This window comes from Pleurodeles waltl, chromosome 6, assembly GCF_031143425.1.
Source record: "Pleurodeles waltl isolate 20211129_DDA chromosome 6, aPleWal1.hap1.20221129, whole genome shotgun sequence".
NCBI classification, from domain to species: domain Eukaryota; kingdom Metazoa; phylum Chordata; class Amphibia; order Caudata; family Salamandridae; genus Pleurodeles; species Pleurodeles waltl.
In genome coordinates, this window is record NC_090445.1 from 160,459,461 (window position 1) to 160,476,545 (window position 17,085).

The 17,085-nt window shown below is 43.8% G+C and overlaps 1 protein-coding gene across 4 annotated transcripts in view; it reads left to right on the top strand.

Moving 5' to 3' along the window:
* The window catches only part of ATP6V0A1 (ATPase H+ transporting V0 subunit a1), a 221,698-nt gene that overhangs the window by 176,487 nt on the left and 28,126 nt on the right, over positions 1 to 17,085 (top strand). For all 4 annotated transcript variants that reach the window (XM_069237704.1, XM_069237705.1, XM_069237706.1 and 1 more), the window contains 2 exons: positions 4,654 to 4,771; positions 8,612 to 8,783. In XM_069237704.1, the coding sequence (XP_069093805.1) occupies positions 4,654 to 4,771; positions 8,612 to 8,783 (290 nt within the window). The remainder of the gene's footprint in view (positions 1 to 4,653; positions 4,772 to 8,611; positions 8,784 to 17,085) is intronic.

Sequence of the window (17,085 nt, forward strand, 5' to 3'; positions counted from 1 at the left end):
TGCATATTCCTCACCAGTTGCACCCACCTCTTCATTTGGAAGGTTAGTCATAGGTCCTTAGTAATAAAATTTCAAGTTAGTTTGTTACACTGCACTGCCTCAGATTTGATTGATTGCTTCCTGGGATGAAATGGATGGGGAACTAATTTCGGTGCACCGGGGTCGACGACTCTATGTGGCTCCATTGCATCACCCTGGTGCCGCTTCCGTTGTCGAGATGGCTCCAACGCCCCCTACCAGTGTAGTACAACTGTGAATAGTTTCTGAATCCAGCTGGCGCACGGGTATGTTCAATAGGTGAGGAATCTGCAGGTAGATACAGCATTCAATAGAAAGATTGCTATTGAAGGTAAGTAACATTTTCTTTAATAAGCATTAGCATAAGAAAAACCAGTAGAAGATGTCCGCTGTTTCCTTCCTCATGCCTGGTGGCCAACTGAGGGTAAAAAAATTGGCACAGCCAATAGGTTGCTGTTCGATATCAAAGATGAGCCCTCTTGTCTTTGCCAGTGCTTTTTATGGAAAGGAGTTATGAGTTTGGTGTTTAGAAACCGGTTTTGATACAAAGCACCTCTGTTTTTTCAGTGAGTAAGCTAGACACTCTTCCCAACGGCTCATCGTCCAGGTTCGAAGGTACCCTCTATGGAAAGACATCTGTGCTCATGAAGAGACTGCCGCTGCCAATGAGTTGAGGCCTCTGGGCACCATCCTTTCACTCACCTGTGACCCTGTGGCACTCTTAGTTCAAGTCTAATTCCTTGTAAGGATGAAAGGGTTCTAGTCAGCCATTATACTATACTGTGCTTCTAACTCTCCAGACATAGTGGCACTCTAAGAGGATGCACACGCCCCTGTCAAATAATTTGCCAATGGGAACACATTTCACTCCATTTCTGTGGCTCTGGGGGTTCGTAGTTGGTGGTGCACCCGCATATTTCACCTTTCTCCAGAGACCTTTTGAGCACACACAGCTTACAAAGCCTGTTCCGCTCCAGAGTTTTTCTTCCTCAGTTGCCGACCTTCGTTCTGCAAATGAGGGACTTCCACTAACAGTGAAATATTCTACTCTTTTCTGGAGTGTTGGTATCACCTCGCAGCTCACTGGTGCACAGGTGCTACAGGGAGAAACGCAAACGGCATGAAGGAACCACTGTCGTCATGCCATGCTGATTACTCCTCGAGGGTGACAAGGAAGCTCTTGAGTCTTCCCCAACCCACGCCCTATCTTGCCCCCAAAATGAGTCACTGAAAGTGGCTTGCCCTCCAGTTAGGTGGCACGCCTTCACCAGACCAGATCATTACAGTGGTCCCCTTTAACATACCTTAATCTAAAACTATTGGATCCATGGGGTAAGATTTGTATGGATGTGTTTCGAATGCACCCCTTTCTGGAATTGTCAGATCCATGAAAGACGTTTCAGAAGAAGAGACCACATCATACCGACTGAACTGTGAGCCCTCACTTAAATGCACCTATTAGTGGGAGACAGTGCTTAAGTGGAAAGGAGGAAGTGGTGAAGGTATCCTCCCGACTCCCACTATGACCTGCCCTAGTGTCCTTTAAATGGTGTACCATGGTATCTTGCTTTTCATCAAGCTCCCTCTACTCTGTCATCCCGCTCAGCATCTACATCCTTCGTGTTTCCTCCTGCCCTCTCTTTCCATCTGTTTCCTCCCCTCCTCTTTTTTGTGGATGCCGTCCCTCCTCCTGTGCTTTGAGGTACACTTAGTAAGACATAAGGCGCTATACTTATAATATTCACAGTTCAAGATTCCAGTTGAGCTAAAAGTGGTTTTGACTATTTGTAAGGTCTGCCTGGTGTAGCGACAGTATCTATATCTGTAGGTATTGCTTCAGTAACAGTACTTAATATTCCTATCCCACGATTCCTACCTGGCTTCTCAGCCATACAGCTTTTTTGACTGGGATAAGATGGTGTTCAGGACTGACCAGGCGTGGTTCCTCCGTATGGGCGGAGGAGCGTCCCACCCTCGCCAGCAGCAACCGCGGGCATTGGGGTGACAAGCCGAGGGGAGTGCTCTGTGCACTCCCCTCAGAGTGCATGTATGTTTGGCCGGCCGTCTTGGGCCGGCCAAACACACATGCGCTGTAGGCCCTCTCCAGCCCAGCCAATCCTGCTGCTGTTTTTGAGCAGGGTCAGGATTGGCACAGGGCAGGCCAGGAGCCTGTGTGTACAGCAGCGACAGGAGAGAAGCGGTGCGGTGCGCGGGAGCAGAGGTAAGTTTTTTTTGGGGTTGTTTTTTTTTTTTTACATTTATTATTATGTATTTATTTCCCTCCATCCATTCCAGCCCCAATCCCCGCCATTCCCCAGCCACACAAGCCCCTCCTGAGACTGACCCCCTTCATCTTCAAGTGCAATATAAATTTTCTTTGCCTGGATATGTCGGACAAGCTCCTCGTTTTTATCTGTCTTTTGTGACACAACCGTTTCAATACATAAGGTGACCTAGGCATAGGAAATGCAGTTTCGAAAACTTTCATTGTAAGAAGGATTTGTTCCTGTCTGTCCTGTTGTTGTTTCTAAGAGGGGCATTAATCGTTTTGAGTATCTCTGCACATTCCACAATAACCTATATTACATCTGAAATATTCATGGTGGCTCTGTGTGGAGCTTACACGCAGTTCAGCCAAGAGATATCAAGTATTAATAAATGTGTTTGCTTAAATTGTTGGCTGCCTAATACTGCTGTTCTCCTCCCTTTTCTGTTCTTGTTATGCAGTCTACCCATAGGCTGGACATATGAGAGTGACAGAGGATATATTCACGAATAATCCATTCCTACTACTCTTCCATATTTTAAAACCCACCTTCTTTTTTATTAAATATATTGTTATTGGCATGCTCAGAGAACAACAAGATACAGTAATCAGATCACATTTATGCAGATCGTACAGGCATTGGGCCCAGTGTGGGATGAGTAGGGGTACATAAGAAGTGCGCAAGGCGACTTAAGGCGTCAGAGCCCCCAACGTGCAGCAGGATCCGGTTTGTTGTGTGGGGCTTTTTGGAGTAGAAGCTGAGAATCGTCATTTTAGTTTTAATGCCATGTAGAATATATTCTGTGAACAACTAGAACAGTAAATTAAGGAACTAAACACCCCCATTTCCCCGTAAACCACTAGTCAAAATTATGGTCAGGCAACGTGTGCAGTGGGGATTATAGCCAGTAAAATGACTGTCAAGAGTTTTGGGATTCCAGGAGAATGGCAGGGGAAAGTGGCTGGAGTATCAAAGAATATCCGAAGTGAATGGGAGAAGAAGCTTGCGCTTTTGCTGTGAATCTTGGGATGGACAGGTGCCATCCTTGGCATGTACAGTAAAGCCTTAGATGATCGTGTCCCAATATGTCACCAGGGGATATGTCTACATGCTTTTTTCTCTTCCCTATGGAGATTTCTGCACTCTGCTTGTGGACATTGGATTACTCGTGCACTCCATTGCCGATTCGGCAGGAGCCTGGCTGATATCCATTTCATTGCCACCACTTGCTTGGCCAGGAGCAAAGCAAGATCCTTGAAGACCTTTTTAGGTCTCACCTAGGCAGCACATGCGCAGTCTCTTCGAGATGTGCTGTGTTTTATCACGCCCTTCTCCTGTGATTCGCAGTTTGTAGTGCCCTTCGTAAATTCTTGCTTGTAAATGGTGAGTGTTTTTGGGGGCCCTCCTTTTGTTGTTTGATTTCCTCCCCTGGACACTGCCCCTGTTGCATGTCTTCTTCCAACTTTGTTTATTTTTGGTTTCTTTGCTGCACTTTTTTTTCTTATGGATTAGCTCATGTTTGAGTAGCCTTTTTTTTTTTGGGGCTTTCCGGCTAAAATGAGCTTGGATTACCTCCTGTTTGAAAAGTTTTGTTTTTATTTTATTTTTTTGCTTTCTGAATAATGCACTTTTGCGATGGCATTTTGCTTTTGAGGTTTAGCTCGCACTTATTTTTCTGCCTCAAACATTTACTGCGAGCGAAAGACACATATGAGAAAGACCGAGGAAAAGAAAAACAAGAAAGCGTCACAAAGGGAGAAAGCAGAAAAGCTGCAAGAGACCTGACTGGGCAGGGAGTGGCTGTAAATGGATTAATGAGGCCCGAGGGGGCTTCAGGATTATGCTGCCTCAGTATTCTGTGCACATTGCCCTGTTTGTAATCTTTCAAGCAGTGCTATGTTATATTATCTTTTTCACTTTAAAATGGCAATTCTCGGATTCCGGCAGCTGGACCACTAAATAATCTCCCTAAACCCTATGAAGAAAGAGGGAATGGGAAAAGGCTTGTATGGCCGGTAGGCCCATCCTCAAGGCAGAGTGTTGTTCTACCTCTCTTGATGTTGGGCAGTTCTCCTTGTGACACCGTGCTCACAGCAGGTGAGAGAAACACCAACAAATAGTTCCAGGACAAAAGTTGAAATCCAATGGTATACCCTTTGTTACAGCAAGGGTAGGGTCTGGGTGGTACCAAGGGTGACTGAGTAATAATAACATATGGTACTTTGTTATTGCAGTATTGCTGTTTCATTGCAGGTGTTAATATTCTTTGACCGATTTGATGAGGTAAGATCAGGGGTGGGCAATGTGGGAGAAAATGGGGATCCTTTCTGGTTTCATATGCCTCCCTATCTACTGTTTTTTCCTGCAGTTTGATTTCGGTGATACTCTCATCAATCAAGCCATCCATACCATTGAATATTGCTTGGGGTGCATCTCCAACACGGCAAGCTACCTACGACTCTGGGCCCTCAGCTTGGCACATGCACGTAAGTATTTGCATTGAATTGAGAATCTTTGTTTGATTGGAAGGGAGTCGCATTTGGGGTGAAAACTCATAGCAGTGCTACAGTAATGATACATCAATGAAAGGGCAGTTGAAGTCTTGAGTCTTTTGTTATGAAATCTTGATCACCATAATCCAATATGATCTGGAGGTGGAACCCCCTACCACAAGCAGGCTAGTCTACTTTGTACTAAAAATACAATTGTTCCTTTTGTACCGATGGACTCGACCATTTTGTAGGGCTAGACTCTGAAGTCTCTTGAAGATGCAAGGTTGTCGGGCCTGCGGATCTTCATTACAATTATAGCTGATAAAGAGAGTTTCCAGATGACAAGCGGCGACCTCTATGTGCTAGGGTCTTGTTGTTGGAAAGTATAGAAATTCATATGAGAACAAAGCCCTGCCTGATAGCCCTAAATATTATCACCCTAAAGACTTCCTCTTCATAACCCATGAAATAGAAAAAGTACTCCACTGTTGTATTTCCTTTGCAGTGGAAATAGCAGTTGTTACTATTTCCTGTTTAATATACTCAATGTATTGACTTCCAAAAAATAAACATTTGAAGTTGCTTGTTCGTGACTCAAAACAATTCTTGCCATAGAAGCCAAACACAGAAGTCAACAGCAATCACTTTACTCATTAAGCCAGAAAACTCCCTGTTGCCTATTTAACTTAGCCTAAACTTTAGCATCATGTATATTACAAGTGTCTCCCGGTTTAGATTTGTGTTTATTGTGCTACCCTGATACTGGTATGAGTCAAAATATTCTGGTGGTCTGTTAGATAAATAGCTCTAAATCCACAGCACTTGGTATCCCAAAGTGGGGCAACACAACTCAAGAGATGCTGCTGGAACCTAGCACTGAAAAGGCATTTTGCAATTTGCCTCTCCTCACTGGATCTTCTTACTCAACGATCAAGCCATGCGTGCAGTGTCAACATCTAGGGCCACATGTATCAAAGGGTTTTCCCATTTTGTTTCTATGGGAAAAAGTGTTCATACATATGGCGACTATCAACACAAAAGTATGTGGATGGAGTGCTGAAACTTTTCAAACACTCACCCCCAGTCACAGATCTGGTCTTAATATATTGTTCTTTTGCCCACCATGCCACCCCAGTTTGGACCCAGCCATATACAAATCAGTCTTGACCCTGTTCCGCATGGGAACAGTCCAGCCTGAACTGCAGGCCAGGTACTCCCTGGACTGGAAACAAGCATCCCGGGGCCAGTTTCAGGGTATCACCCTTCATCTGCCAGGTTAGCTTGAATCCAGTGGCACGGTGAGCACGGGACCCACGTCTGGGCATACCCTTCCCACTTAGGGTGACTTTATCAACACAAAAGGATGATGGACGGAGTGCTGAAACTTTTCAACCACTCACCCCCATCATGGTGAGCAAAATAACAATGGATTGAACCCAGATCTGTGACTGGGAGTGAGTGTTTGAAAAGTTTCAACACTCCGTCCATCATTTTATTTTGCTTTGTGATGTTGCCTTCATACATATGGCCCCTAGTGTTCGATCAGAATTTGAGAGAGGTTTTAGGAAATAGCAAACCTCAGTAAAGCGGTTAGCCTGGAGGAGAATTAGGCACTTATGACTGCTGTGTGGCTGTTCCTTAGTCATGTAAAGGGATACACTCTTTACAAGTCTATACCCTCTATATTTACAAACATAAAAGCTAGCTACGTCTAGAGAAACATTGTCAAGTGGGAAAGACAAGTGATGGTGTGTAGGTGCTCTGGCCATGTATAAAAGGAATATTAAAACCGCACTACAAGCTTAATTGGAATTAAGACTGAACAACCCAGTCTGCCTTCCTTTACTGGCTCATATTTTCCCTCTCCATGCAGGTCCCAAACCTGTTCCTCTCACCCGATTCACCCCCTAGTCAATCTGCCATTACTGTCTTCTGGGCACAGGTTTGCCAGTGCAAATCCTTGTATTTTGGTGCCTATCCTCAGATCCCACCTGCTGCATAGTTGCAGGCTCTACCCAGAATTTGTCCATTCTTGTTGCCACTCTTCCACTGCAATGCTTGTGGACTAATCTCTCAGCTGTGCTTAGCTCACCCTCTCTTCTTGTCACCTCCCCTTCCTGTTAAGATATGCCCGGGCTTCTCAGAAGTACTCCGAATGTGTATATAGATGGCATATAAAATTGTAGAGCATAACATTGTCAGTGCGTAGGTGGCAGTCTAAACCCTATGCAGCTGAAGTTGTGTGCTCTAGTTCAGATATGTTTTTCTTTGCCCAGTATCTGATAGCTGTCTAGTTTGAAAACCCAAACTTTATACTGGGATATAGTAATTATACGTAAGTTGAAGGAAAGGAGAAAGGGAATTACACGATAAAGGTATTAAAGTAACTTTATAAAATATGCAAAAAATATCTTGAGGTAGTTATTTTAAGTCAAGTGTAGGCATCATAAGGCTGAAATGTAAATCCTTGCAGTGGGTGCATGAAAAGACCTGTCAGTACAGATGGGCATGGCCATGGTTCTAATCGTGTCCAAGATGCTGTAAGACAGTAAAAATAGTCATACTGGTGGATGTCTGAAGGTAAAAATAAAGACCCAGAAGAGTCTAGTGCCCTGCAGTATTGGTAAAATGAACACACTGGAATGTCATGCCAGCTTTTGTTGTGTAACATCTGTTTCTTTGCAAGATAGCCATCTGTCAATGAAAAGAGAACTCAATCAAGTCTTCAGTTCTAATTTATGGATCCTAGCAGTAATATCTGTTTTGTCATACTTTGGTAGAAGCCAAAGAAAGTGATTACATTTTCTGTGTTGTGCTCATTGTTGGACCAGATTGACTTGTGAAGGTTAATGGAGAGCACTCATGGGGCATTGTCTGTATATAAAAGATACTGAAACACATAACCTCAAACAATGAAATAAATAAGCAATAGTCCTGAAGAAGAACATGTTGTTTTATACTCTATTGAATCATGCTCACATACCTGTGTGCAAATTGTCCGAAAATGAATAGGAAATTAGTCTACTAGAGCAATTAATTTGTGAACTGTTCGGTTACTTAATCAGGTCTATTTTTCAAAAATGGTATTTACACATCCATAACTGCTTTTTCGCTATATCAGTGCAGAGCTGTAACACATATGCAATGAAGTTGCAGTATATTGGCTTTTTGGTGTATTCACCACTGATTTCACACTTACTCACATCCTTCACTGCAACAAAAACTTCCCTAGATGCGAGTCACTGAGAGGGGAAGTGGGAGACAGACAGTGAACTGAAACAGAATAGGGCAATGGACCCAATCAAGAACTCATTTAGCAGCCTTCCAGGCCCCACCTACCATAATGATGATGTATGACAAGCTAGGTGCACTTGCAGACAGGACCCTGGGCAAACTTTAAAGGAGAACATGGCGTGCCAGAAGCCCTTCAGTGGAAGAGTGCTAAAGGGTTAACTAGTGTCCAAAAGCCACACAAGAAAAAGGAGGAATACCAACAAAGTGCAGATGTATAGCATGGATCCTTGCAGAGGATTCACTGGCTAGGAATTTGCAACACTGTACTGCATTATATTCACCCAGTTCCAGATTCAGCACATGCATTGTATATAAGTAACATATTTGTAACTGATTCCCCTAGCAAATATGAGAAATTATTACTCAAAGTGCTCTCTTTTGAATGGCCTGTCATTGACTGATAAGTGAGCTGCATTATATAGCTGATTTTTCCTTGTCTTAGTGAGTATTATTCTGTACTGAGTGCATCCTCTTTGCCTTGTAGAGAGCCTCCAAATGCTTAACTTCCATACTGTTATTCCTTTCCACTCCTTTTCTCAGAGCTCTCTGAAGTGCTGTGGACTATGGTGATGCACATTGGGCTCCACATAAAGAGCTTCGGTGGCGGAATCTTACTGGTCTTCGTTTTTGCTGCCTTTGCCATACTGAGCATTGCCATCTTGCTGATTATGGAGGGTCTGTCGGCGTTCCTTCATGCTCTCCGTCTGCACTGGTAAGTGTTGTGATATAAAATGTCTTCATATCTAGGGAAACAGGCTCCTTCCTGCTTAGCTTTCTGTACCTGCTCTTGGGGCAGGGAAATAGGACATAATTGGGGAGTAGTTATCAAGTCTCAATACAAAAACTAGAATCTAGGTATTAAAAGACAACAAATTGAAAAACAATACTAAAGTGTTTTTATGTGCGTTTTATAGGAGCATCAACATTTATTTTACACATATTATATACATATGTATGATATGTGTGGCTGTAAATACACATGCTATGCATACTCCTCCCATCTAGTGTTGGGTCCGGAAGTGTGCAAGTTGTTTTTCTTCTAAGAAGTCTTTCAAGTCACGAGGTAGAGGTACTCCTCCTCTTGGTGTAATGCACATGGGCATCGACTCCATTGTTAGATTGTTTTCTTCCGCCGTCAGGTCAAGTAATGTATCACTGAGCTCTGGACTCTTCCAGTTCGGGATTTACCCTTCACTCCATCGGTACTGTTTTCAGCACGTCCCCACTTTTGCGTTTCGAGATTAGAAAACCGTCACGTATAGAATCGACATGCTCGAACAAAGGCCCTTTGGGCTGCGCCCTTGTGGCCCTTCTTTCTATCCCTTTCAGTATAGAATGCTCTGCTGATGGAACGGATGCCTTTACATTTCTGCCAAAAGTGCCAAGCTAAATATCCATGGACCGACCTTCACTAGGTCTGAAACCTCTGTTTGTCCCCAGACCACAGAGAAGAGGACTGCAAGACGTGCCAATCGTTTCAGTCCAAAAAAAACGCTATGAGACCGAAGGGCATGTTGCAGATAAATGCAGCAAAAAGTGGTCGACAAGACACCCAACATCTTCGGACATCAAGAGGTTGAGGAAGAAGAGGAGGAACTCCATGAAGGCTCTGCAGCTGAAGAAGAGGCCTTTTTCATTGAGGGCTCCGACTCCGAACTAGAGAGCGATCTAGAAATGCAGGATCTCCCACCAGGTCAGCGTAGCATGAGTACCAATCGCCCTGTCCTGCTACCTAAAAGACATTCAGCTCCTACAGAGCATAAGGGATCTTTGCCACCACTGCCAACAGACCATGATCGGACCCGAAAATTGACATTGGCACCCAAACATAAGCTGAAACCGACCACTTTGGTGCATAACCGCATAGTTATACCTTCGGCACCAACCACTTCAGGACCAACTATTTTGGCACCAACCTCTTTGGGACCGACCATTGTGGCACCAACTACTTCGGTACTTACCACTTTGGCACCAAAACAAAAATCAACCTTGGCTCCGAAGATTTCCAAGACACCAACGAAAGCTGACTTAACTACTCTGGTGGAACCAACTCTTCACAAAATGCAGGAGAAGCTTGGTGCCTAGGCCAATTCGTATTCAGCCTCTCATAGGGCATATTTTGGCTAAGACTGTGGTTCCTACACTGACTCAATCCAAGCGCCAACTTTCTTTTGGAGAGGCTATTGCTGTACGAGTGCCTACCAAGTAAAAAAGGACTGACAAGGCTGCCAGCCCTTTGCATCCTCCTACACCCACTTCTCCTCCACCCCCACCTCCACCAACTTCACCCTCTCCTTTGCATTCTCAGGGTGATCCACTAGACATCACCTCTCAGGGGTCCCCACTTTCCTACACTGGGGAGCATGGGACATGGGAGGATACATTTGATACAGCAGAGGCCCCTGATCCTTGGTCAGCCTATGACATTGATCCCCAAGGTGATAATGATCCTGACCTTTACCCTGCTAGGCCGTCTCCTCCTGATGACACCACCTCCTATCAGGAGCTCATTAGCAGAGCGCCAAGATGCCACCAGGTCCCCATACATGAAGAACCCATCAAGGTCGATTTTCTTTTTGAGACCTTTTCAACTTGACATAGGGCAACACAATGCCTCTGTATGTTTAAGGGTATGATAAGACATCGAGATGATATTTTTAAAGATGTTGCGCGAGCCCGCATTAGAACACCCAGGGTCAGTTTAAAAAAAAAAAAACATAAGGCTTCACCATCTGACCCTATTTATATAAAGGCCAAATTCCACCAGACTCCTTGATTATCACCAATGCCTGTAAAAGAGCAAATTTCCAGGCTGCCAGTGACGCTCCACCTCCAGATAAGGAGAGTAAGCTAATCAACGCTTCTGGCAAAAGAGTTGCAGCGCAGTCTGCCAATCACTGGCACATTGCTAACACTATTGGATTATTGGCTAGATATGATCATGCCCAATGGGATGAGGTGGAGGAACTCCTCCAGTACCTCAGAGAGGAGCATTAAAAGAGAGGGCAGGAAATTGTAGCTCACAAACAGCTCATCTCTAATACTTCATCTGATGTGCCCTAAACTCTGCAGCTATTGCTGCCATTGGACATTAACACCAGTACTTAGTTGTGTTGTCATGCCTGGCTGCGCATATCTGGCTTTAAACCAGAAGTACAACAGATTATATTAAATGTCGTTTTTGATAAGGAACACCTCTTTGGCCCTTAGGTTGACCAGGCCCTGGAAAAAATGAAGAAAGAGACTGAGGTTGCAAAATCTATGGGAGAACTACAACTACCAAGTCCCCGCGGCTCATTTAGCTTTCTCCTATAAGCCATGTTCTGAAACAGGGACAAAGTCATCAACCTCCTCCTAGAGGCTACTACAGGGACACACACATGGGCAACAACTCAAAGAGTAGAGGCTAAGGTGCTTCCCCCGTGGTGCTACACCAGCTTCAAATCAGAGACTCCCTTCTTCTTCCTCCCGATCATTCCACACCTGTCGGGGGCGATTGCAGCAGTTCATTCCCACTTGGAGATCCGTGTCATCGGATCAGTGGGTATTGGACATTATCCGTCATGGTTACTGTCTGGAGCAGACCACCACACCTCCAAACATTTCACCTCACACTCACAGACCCTCTCCGGAACACCTAACACCGCTCAAGCAGGAAGTTCAAGCTTTCTTACTCAAAAAATCTATAGAACCCCCCCTATACAACATCAATGGTCAGGAGTATACTCCTTATACTTCCTAATCCCCAAAGAGGACTGATCCTGACGGCCACTCTCAGATCTACGGCCATTAAATTATTATATCCTGTCAGAGCATTTCCGTATGGTCACCCTCCAAGACGTGATCCCACTTCTCCAACAAGGCAACTTCCTCTCAGCACTAGACTTAAAGGACGCCTATTTTCATGTTTCCATACACCCAAAACATCGCAAATATCTTAGATTTGTGATAGCAGGCAACCATTACCAGTTCAAAGTCCTACAGTTCGGGGTCACTACTGCACCTCGAGTGTACACAAAATGCCTAGCAGTGGTGGCAGCACATTTGCGAAGACAAAAGGTACATGTTTTCCCATATCTAGATGACTGGCTCATCAAAGCCAGCACTCTCCGGCTGTGTCTTTAACACACCCAAACTACCATAGACTTACTACATCAACTAGGCCTCACTATCAACTTCCAGAAATCTGACCATTTAGCCTCTTCAGACTCAACTGTATCTAGGTGCTACTCTAAACACACAGTTAGGATTACCCTATCCCAATCCATCATGAATACACAACTTTCACACACTAATGCTGTGCTTTCAAGCCAATCAAAAAGTCACAGTCAGAGCTGTAATGAGACCTCTGGCTATGATGGTCTCTTGCATTGCCATAGTGCAGAATGCTTGACTCACATGCGTCCATTGCAGGAATGTCCAGCACGACAATGGTCGCAGTCACAGGGTCAGTTGGAAGATCTAGTGTTGGTAGACAGCCACACTCATTGCTCTCTGCAGTGGTTGAACAAAAGCAACTTATTAAAAGGGTGGCCTTTTCTTGACCCTGTTCCCCAAACCATACAGACAATGGATGAATCACAGGCTGGTTGGGGTGCTCATCTACACGATCTCACAGTCCAGGGTCTTTAGGATACCAAACAGCGGGGTCTCCACATCAGCTACCTAGAGCTGCTGGCGTTCAAAACTTGTACTCTTCACCTGATATGCAGGGTTGTCTTGATCCGAACGGACAACATGACAACCATGTACTATTTACAAAAACAGGGGGGAAACATCGCCTACGGTTAATCCCGCCTGTTGCAGACAATCTGTCTTTGGGCTCTCCGTCACAACATTCATCTGTTAGCGGAACATCTTCCGGGAACACACAACATCTTTGCCGACCTCCTCAGCAGGATGTGGCAACAAGTCCATGAGTGGGAACTCCACCCGTGAGTCCTACTCCCCTGCTTTCAAAAGTGGGGGGTTTGGGGCATAGATCTGTTCAGAACAGCACACAACACAAAATGCCCAAACTTCGCCTCCGGGTTCCCAGACTAATACTAGTGGCTCCCACATGGGCCCGATAGTCCTGGTTCATAACGCTTTTCGAACCATCAGTAGTTTCTCAGGTGAAGCTTCCCCTCAAACAGGACCTTCTCAATCAGAACCATGGAGAAATCAGGGAACCAAATCCCAAGGAACTCAATCTAGCAATTTGGCTCCTCAGGTCATAGAGTTTGGTTATCTCAGTCTCCGACCTGACATGAGGCTATTTTTAAAGAAGCATGCAAACCCACTACTAGAGCATGTTATGCAGCTAAACTGAAAAGATTTGTCTGTTACTGTCATAAAAAAGTATCCATTTAATGCAACAACTCAAGAAATTGTTTGTTACCTACTACATCTACAACGTTCTGGCCTTGCATCCACATCCATATGCTTACATTTAGCAGAGGTTGCTGCATACCTTCAAAACAGACAACATCTGTCTCTGTTTGAAATGGCAGGTATTAAAGCCTTACTAGAAGGCCCTAAAAGAGTAATTCCACCGCAGGTTCCACCAGCACCTGCATGGAATCTTAACATTGTTCTCACAAGACTTATGAGACCTCTATTCAAACACTACACAACTGCTTCCTCCAATTTCTTTCTTGTATAGTTGCTTTTCTCATTGCCATTGCTTTACTCAGACGTGTCCGTGAGCTCCAGGCACTAACCTTAGAAGAACCTTCCAGCTACATAAAGATAGGGTAGTACTTTGCAGAAACCATGAATTCCTTCTCAAGGTGGTGTCCCACTTCCACCTTAGTCAGTCAGTGGAATTACCTGTGTTCTTCCCTCACCCAGAATCAGTTGCAGAAAGGGCTCTATATAAATTAGATGTTCAAAGAGCTCTTATGTACTATATTGACAGAACTAAAGAATTTTGTAAAACCAAACAACTTTTTCTTGCTTTTTTGTCCCCTCACAAAGGAAAGCCCATTACTAAATCAGGCATTGCTAGGTGGATAGTTTAATGTATACAAACATGTTACATTACAGCCAAAAGAACTCTGCCTTCACCTCCTAGAGCACATTCTACTCGCAAAATAGGGGCTTCAATGGCTTTCCTATGAAGTATACCTATAGCTGATATATGCAGACCCCACACCTTTAATAAACACTATTGTGTGAATGTTTCAGCACGCCAATGAACTAATGCCTGTCAGGCAGTGCTTCACACACTTTTCTCCAACGAACTGCAACACCCACAGGTTAGCCTCTGCTTTTGGAATGCACTACTTTACAGCATGTGTATCTACGGCCCCATATGCCATCAAACTGAAATTGTTAGTTACCCAGTAAGCATCTGTTTGTGGTATGTAGTGCTGTAGATGTACATGCACTCACCCTCCTCCCCAGGCACCTGTGGACATTGGAGTTCATTTACATTCTCACTTTCATGGGCATCTCTTTACTTACACTTCTGCTACACTCCATTCACACACCCCTGCGGGAAGACAGTCTAACAATGGAGTTGATGCCCTTGCACATTACCTCCAAGAGGAGGAGTCACTCTTCCTCGTGACTTGAAAGACTTCTTCAAAGAAAAACAACTTGAACACTTCCGGACCCAACACTAGATGGCAGGAGTATGCACAGCATGTCAATCTACAGCACTACATGCCATAAACAGATGCTTTCTGGGTAAGTAACATTTTCCTAATATAGCCACTTGGTGGAGAAGTTGGTGAACAGTAAACCTGACAGGGCAGGGTTGATCACTGTAGGTTATCAGCCTCTAATGAGAATGGGGAAGGTGAATAGCTTGCTTCAGTTGAACAAGGAAGTGCACCTCCTTCCTGTAACCAGGCAGCGAAACTTTGGATCTCAACTAGCTGTATTCTGAAAATGGGGTTCGAAATATTCTGTGCTCATGCTGTCTTTTACTGATCAGGAGCTAAGGGCTTCCTTTTCAGTTAAGGATATTAAACCATTAATTTAATATAGATTTGCTTGAAGACAACCTGCATGCATAGCTTTAGCTAACATATAACAAGACTTCCTGAATGCTCAGTATGAGATTATCCTGACTCTCCTCTCTTTCCACTAACCTTCTGAAGACTCTGGAACCAGGTGGATATAAACTATGATTATACAAAACTCTGCTCCTATAATTGTTTTTAACCGGGCTTATTTGCCAGGGTGCCGTGTCTACCTCGTAGATCCTATTTGCCCCTAAAGGAAAATGTATCTTCTTATGAGGAAAGTGGAACTAGCACCCGTCTCTTATATCCTCTTCAGCAAGATCTGCTCTGTTAGGCAGGGGGTGTTATGAGTCAGACAAACCTGTAAGAGAATCATTTATCTACCAGTCAGGATAAATTGATCCCTTCCCTTGTCATCCGAAATCAGTGTGCACACTCAATTGATATTTAATTATTATATGATTATTTATTCAGCAGTATGTGTTTACAAGTCATATGTATCAGAATAATTATTATAAACACCCACGCAGATAATGTGCCAATCAAGGTGAGTATTAGATATGTGCTATCCTATTTCATCACAGATCTCTATTTTACTAATCTGTTCCCTGCCTACATTGTCTGAATGTTGTCAGCCTTCTAACTCACGCTGCTGTATTAGTTTGCAAAGCTTTAGCTATGCCAGGCTGTGCATGGTTTCCCAGCACGCCTTATGCTGTCAGAGGTGCAGCAGTCTGCATTCGCCCTTCAGCATCTCCCTTCAGCAACCAGTCCAGGTATCTAACCCTGCCCTTGCATTGGTCCCTTATATACCTCTATTGCTAAGAGTGGTTTACAGAGCGAGGAGGAGTCACTCGCACTTGGCTCTTTTTTATACAAAAATGTGCAAGCAACATTCCTTTGCAGAAGCATATGAAAGCTGATGCTACTTTTTTACTTCTTCCTTCCAAGACTTATGCCTACAATGCCATCTTCCTTTGCAGCTGTGGTTACAATAGACCATCTATGCCCTTTTGATGTAAACGGTGTCAGAAAACATGGAATTTCTAGAAAGCATGGTGATCAAGCACACATTGTTGGCTTTACCATTCAAACAGTCGATTTTTCTAGGTCCTGTGCCTGTCATGCATTCTTGAATATTAAATGTGGTAGTGTTAACATGCCATACATTGTCTTGAATGTAGCAGGCATTATTGTCACAATATTTTTTTTTTGTATTGTACAATAAACTGGTAATAAGGTATATAAAGGTTATATCGAAAGTGTATGAGTTTGTATCATTGCATGTTATAACATTGTTCCCCACACCTTAATATCATTTTCTAAAACTTTTGAGCCAGGGGGTAACTAGCTGTGTGGGTAGAGTGTACAGGGCAGTGAGTTCTGTTATCCCTGTATGTAGTTCTTGAAGGCTACCTGGCCTTTGATCAAAGTCCTGTTTTTTAGCTATTTCTATAAATTAGTTTCTCATGCAAATCGTTGCAAGAAGTGAAAGAGAGGCAGAAGAATGTATACAAACAGCCAATATCGTTAGCAGAGAGATAAATACTGCTCTGGGCTGAGCCAAGAAATGACACTCAAAGACCGAAGCCAGTGGCTGAAAGTGACTGGTTGAAAAAAGCCAATGGTTGAAAGGGGAGAGTTTTTTTAAGCTATTGGTATGCTATGGGTGGATTGAAATCGATCTAAGGTACTCTCAAGTGGTCATTATGACAGGGCTGAAACCATTAATGCTTGCAAGGTGACAAGTATTTGGCTTTGGTCCAAAAGTATTTGGATGTTATATCAGAGGGACTCCCATACAGGACGGATCCAGCACTCGAACTGGGGTTCAGTGAAGGACATATTGATCACTAGAGCATTTGCACTGTTAGAGTGCAATGGATTCTTTGATTCAAATCAGAGTTGATGATGAAAAGTTTCTCCTATTCGACAAATTAGGAATATCGTCCTTGATTAGAGGAGAATCTATAGGAGCCCAATAGCCGTAATATCTATATCACCATCGGATGGTATATGAAATTATTTGGGAGAAAACATTGTATAGTCCTTAAGAAGGTG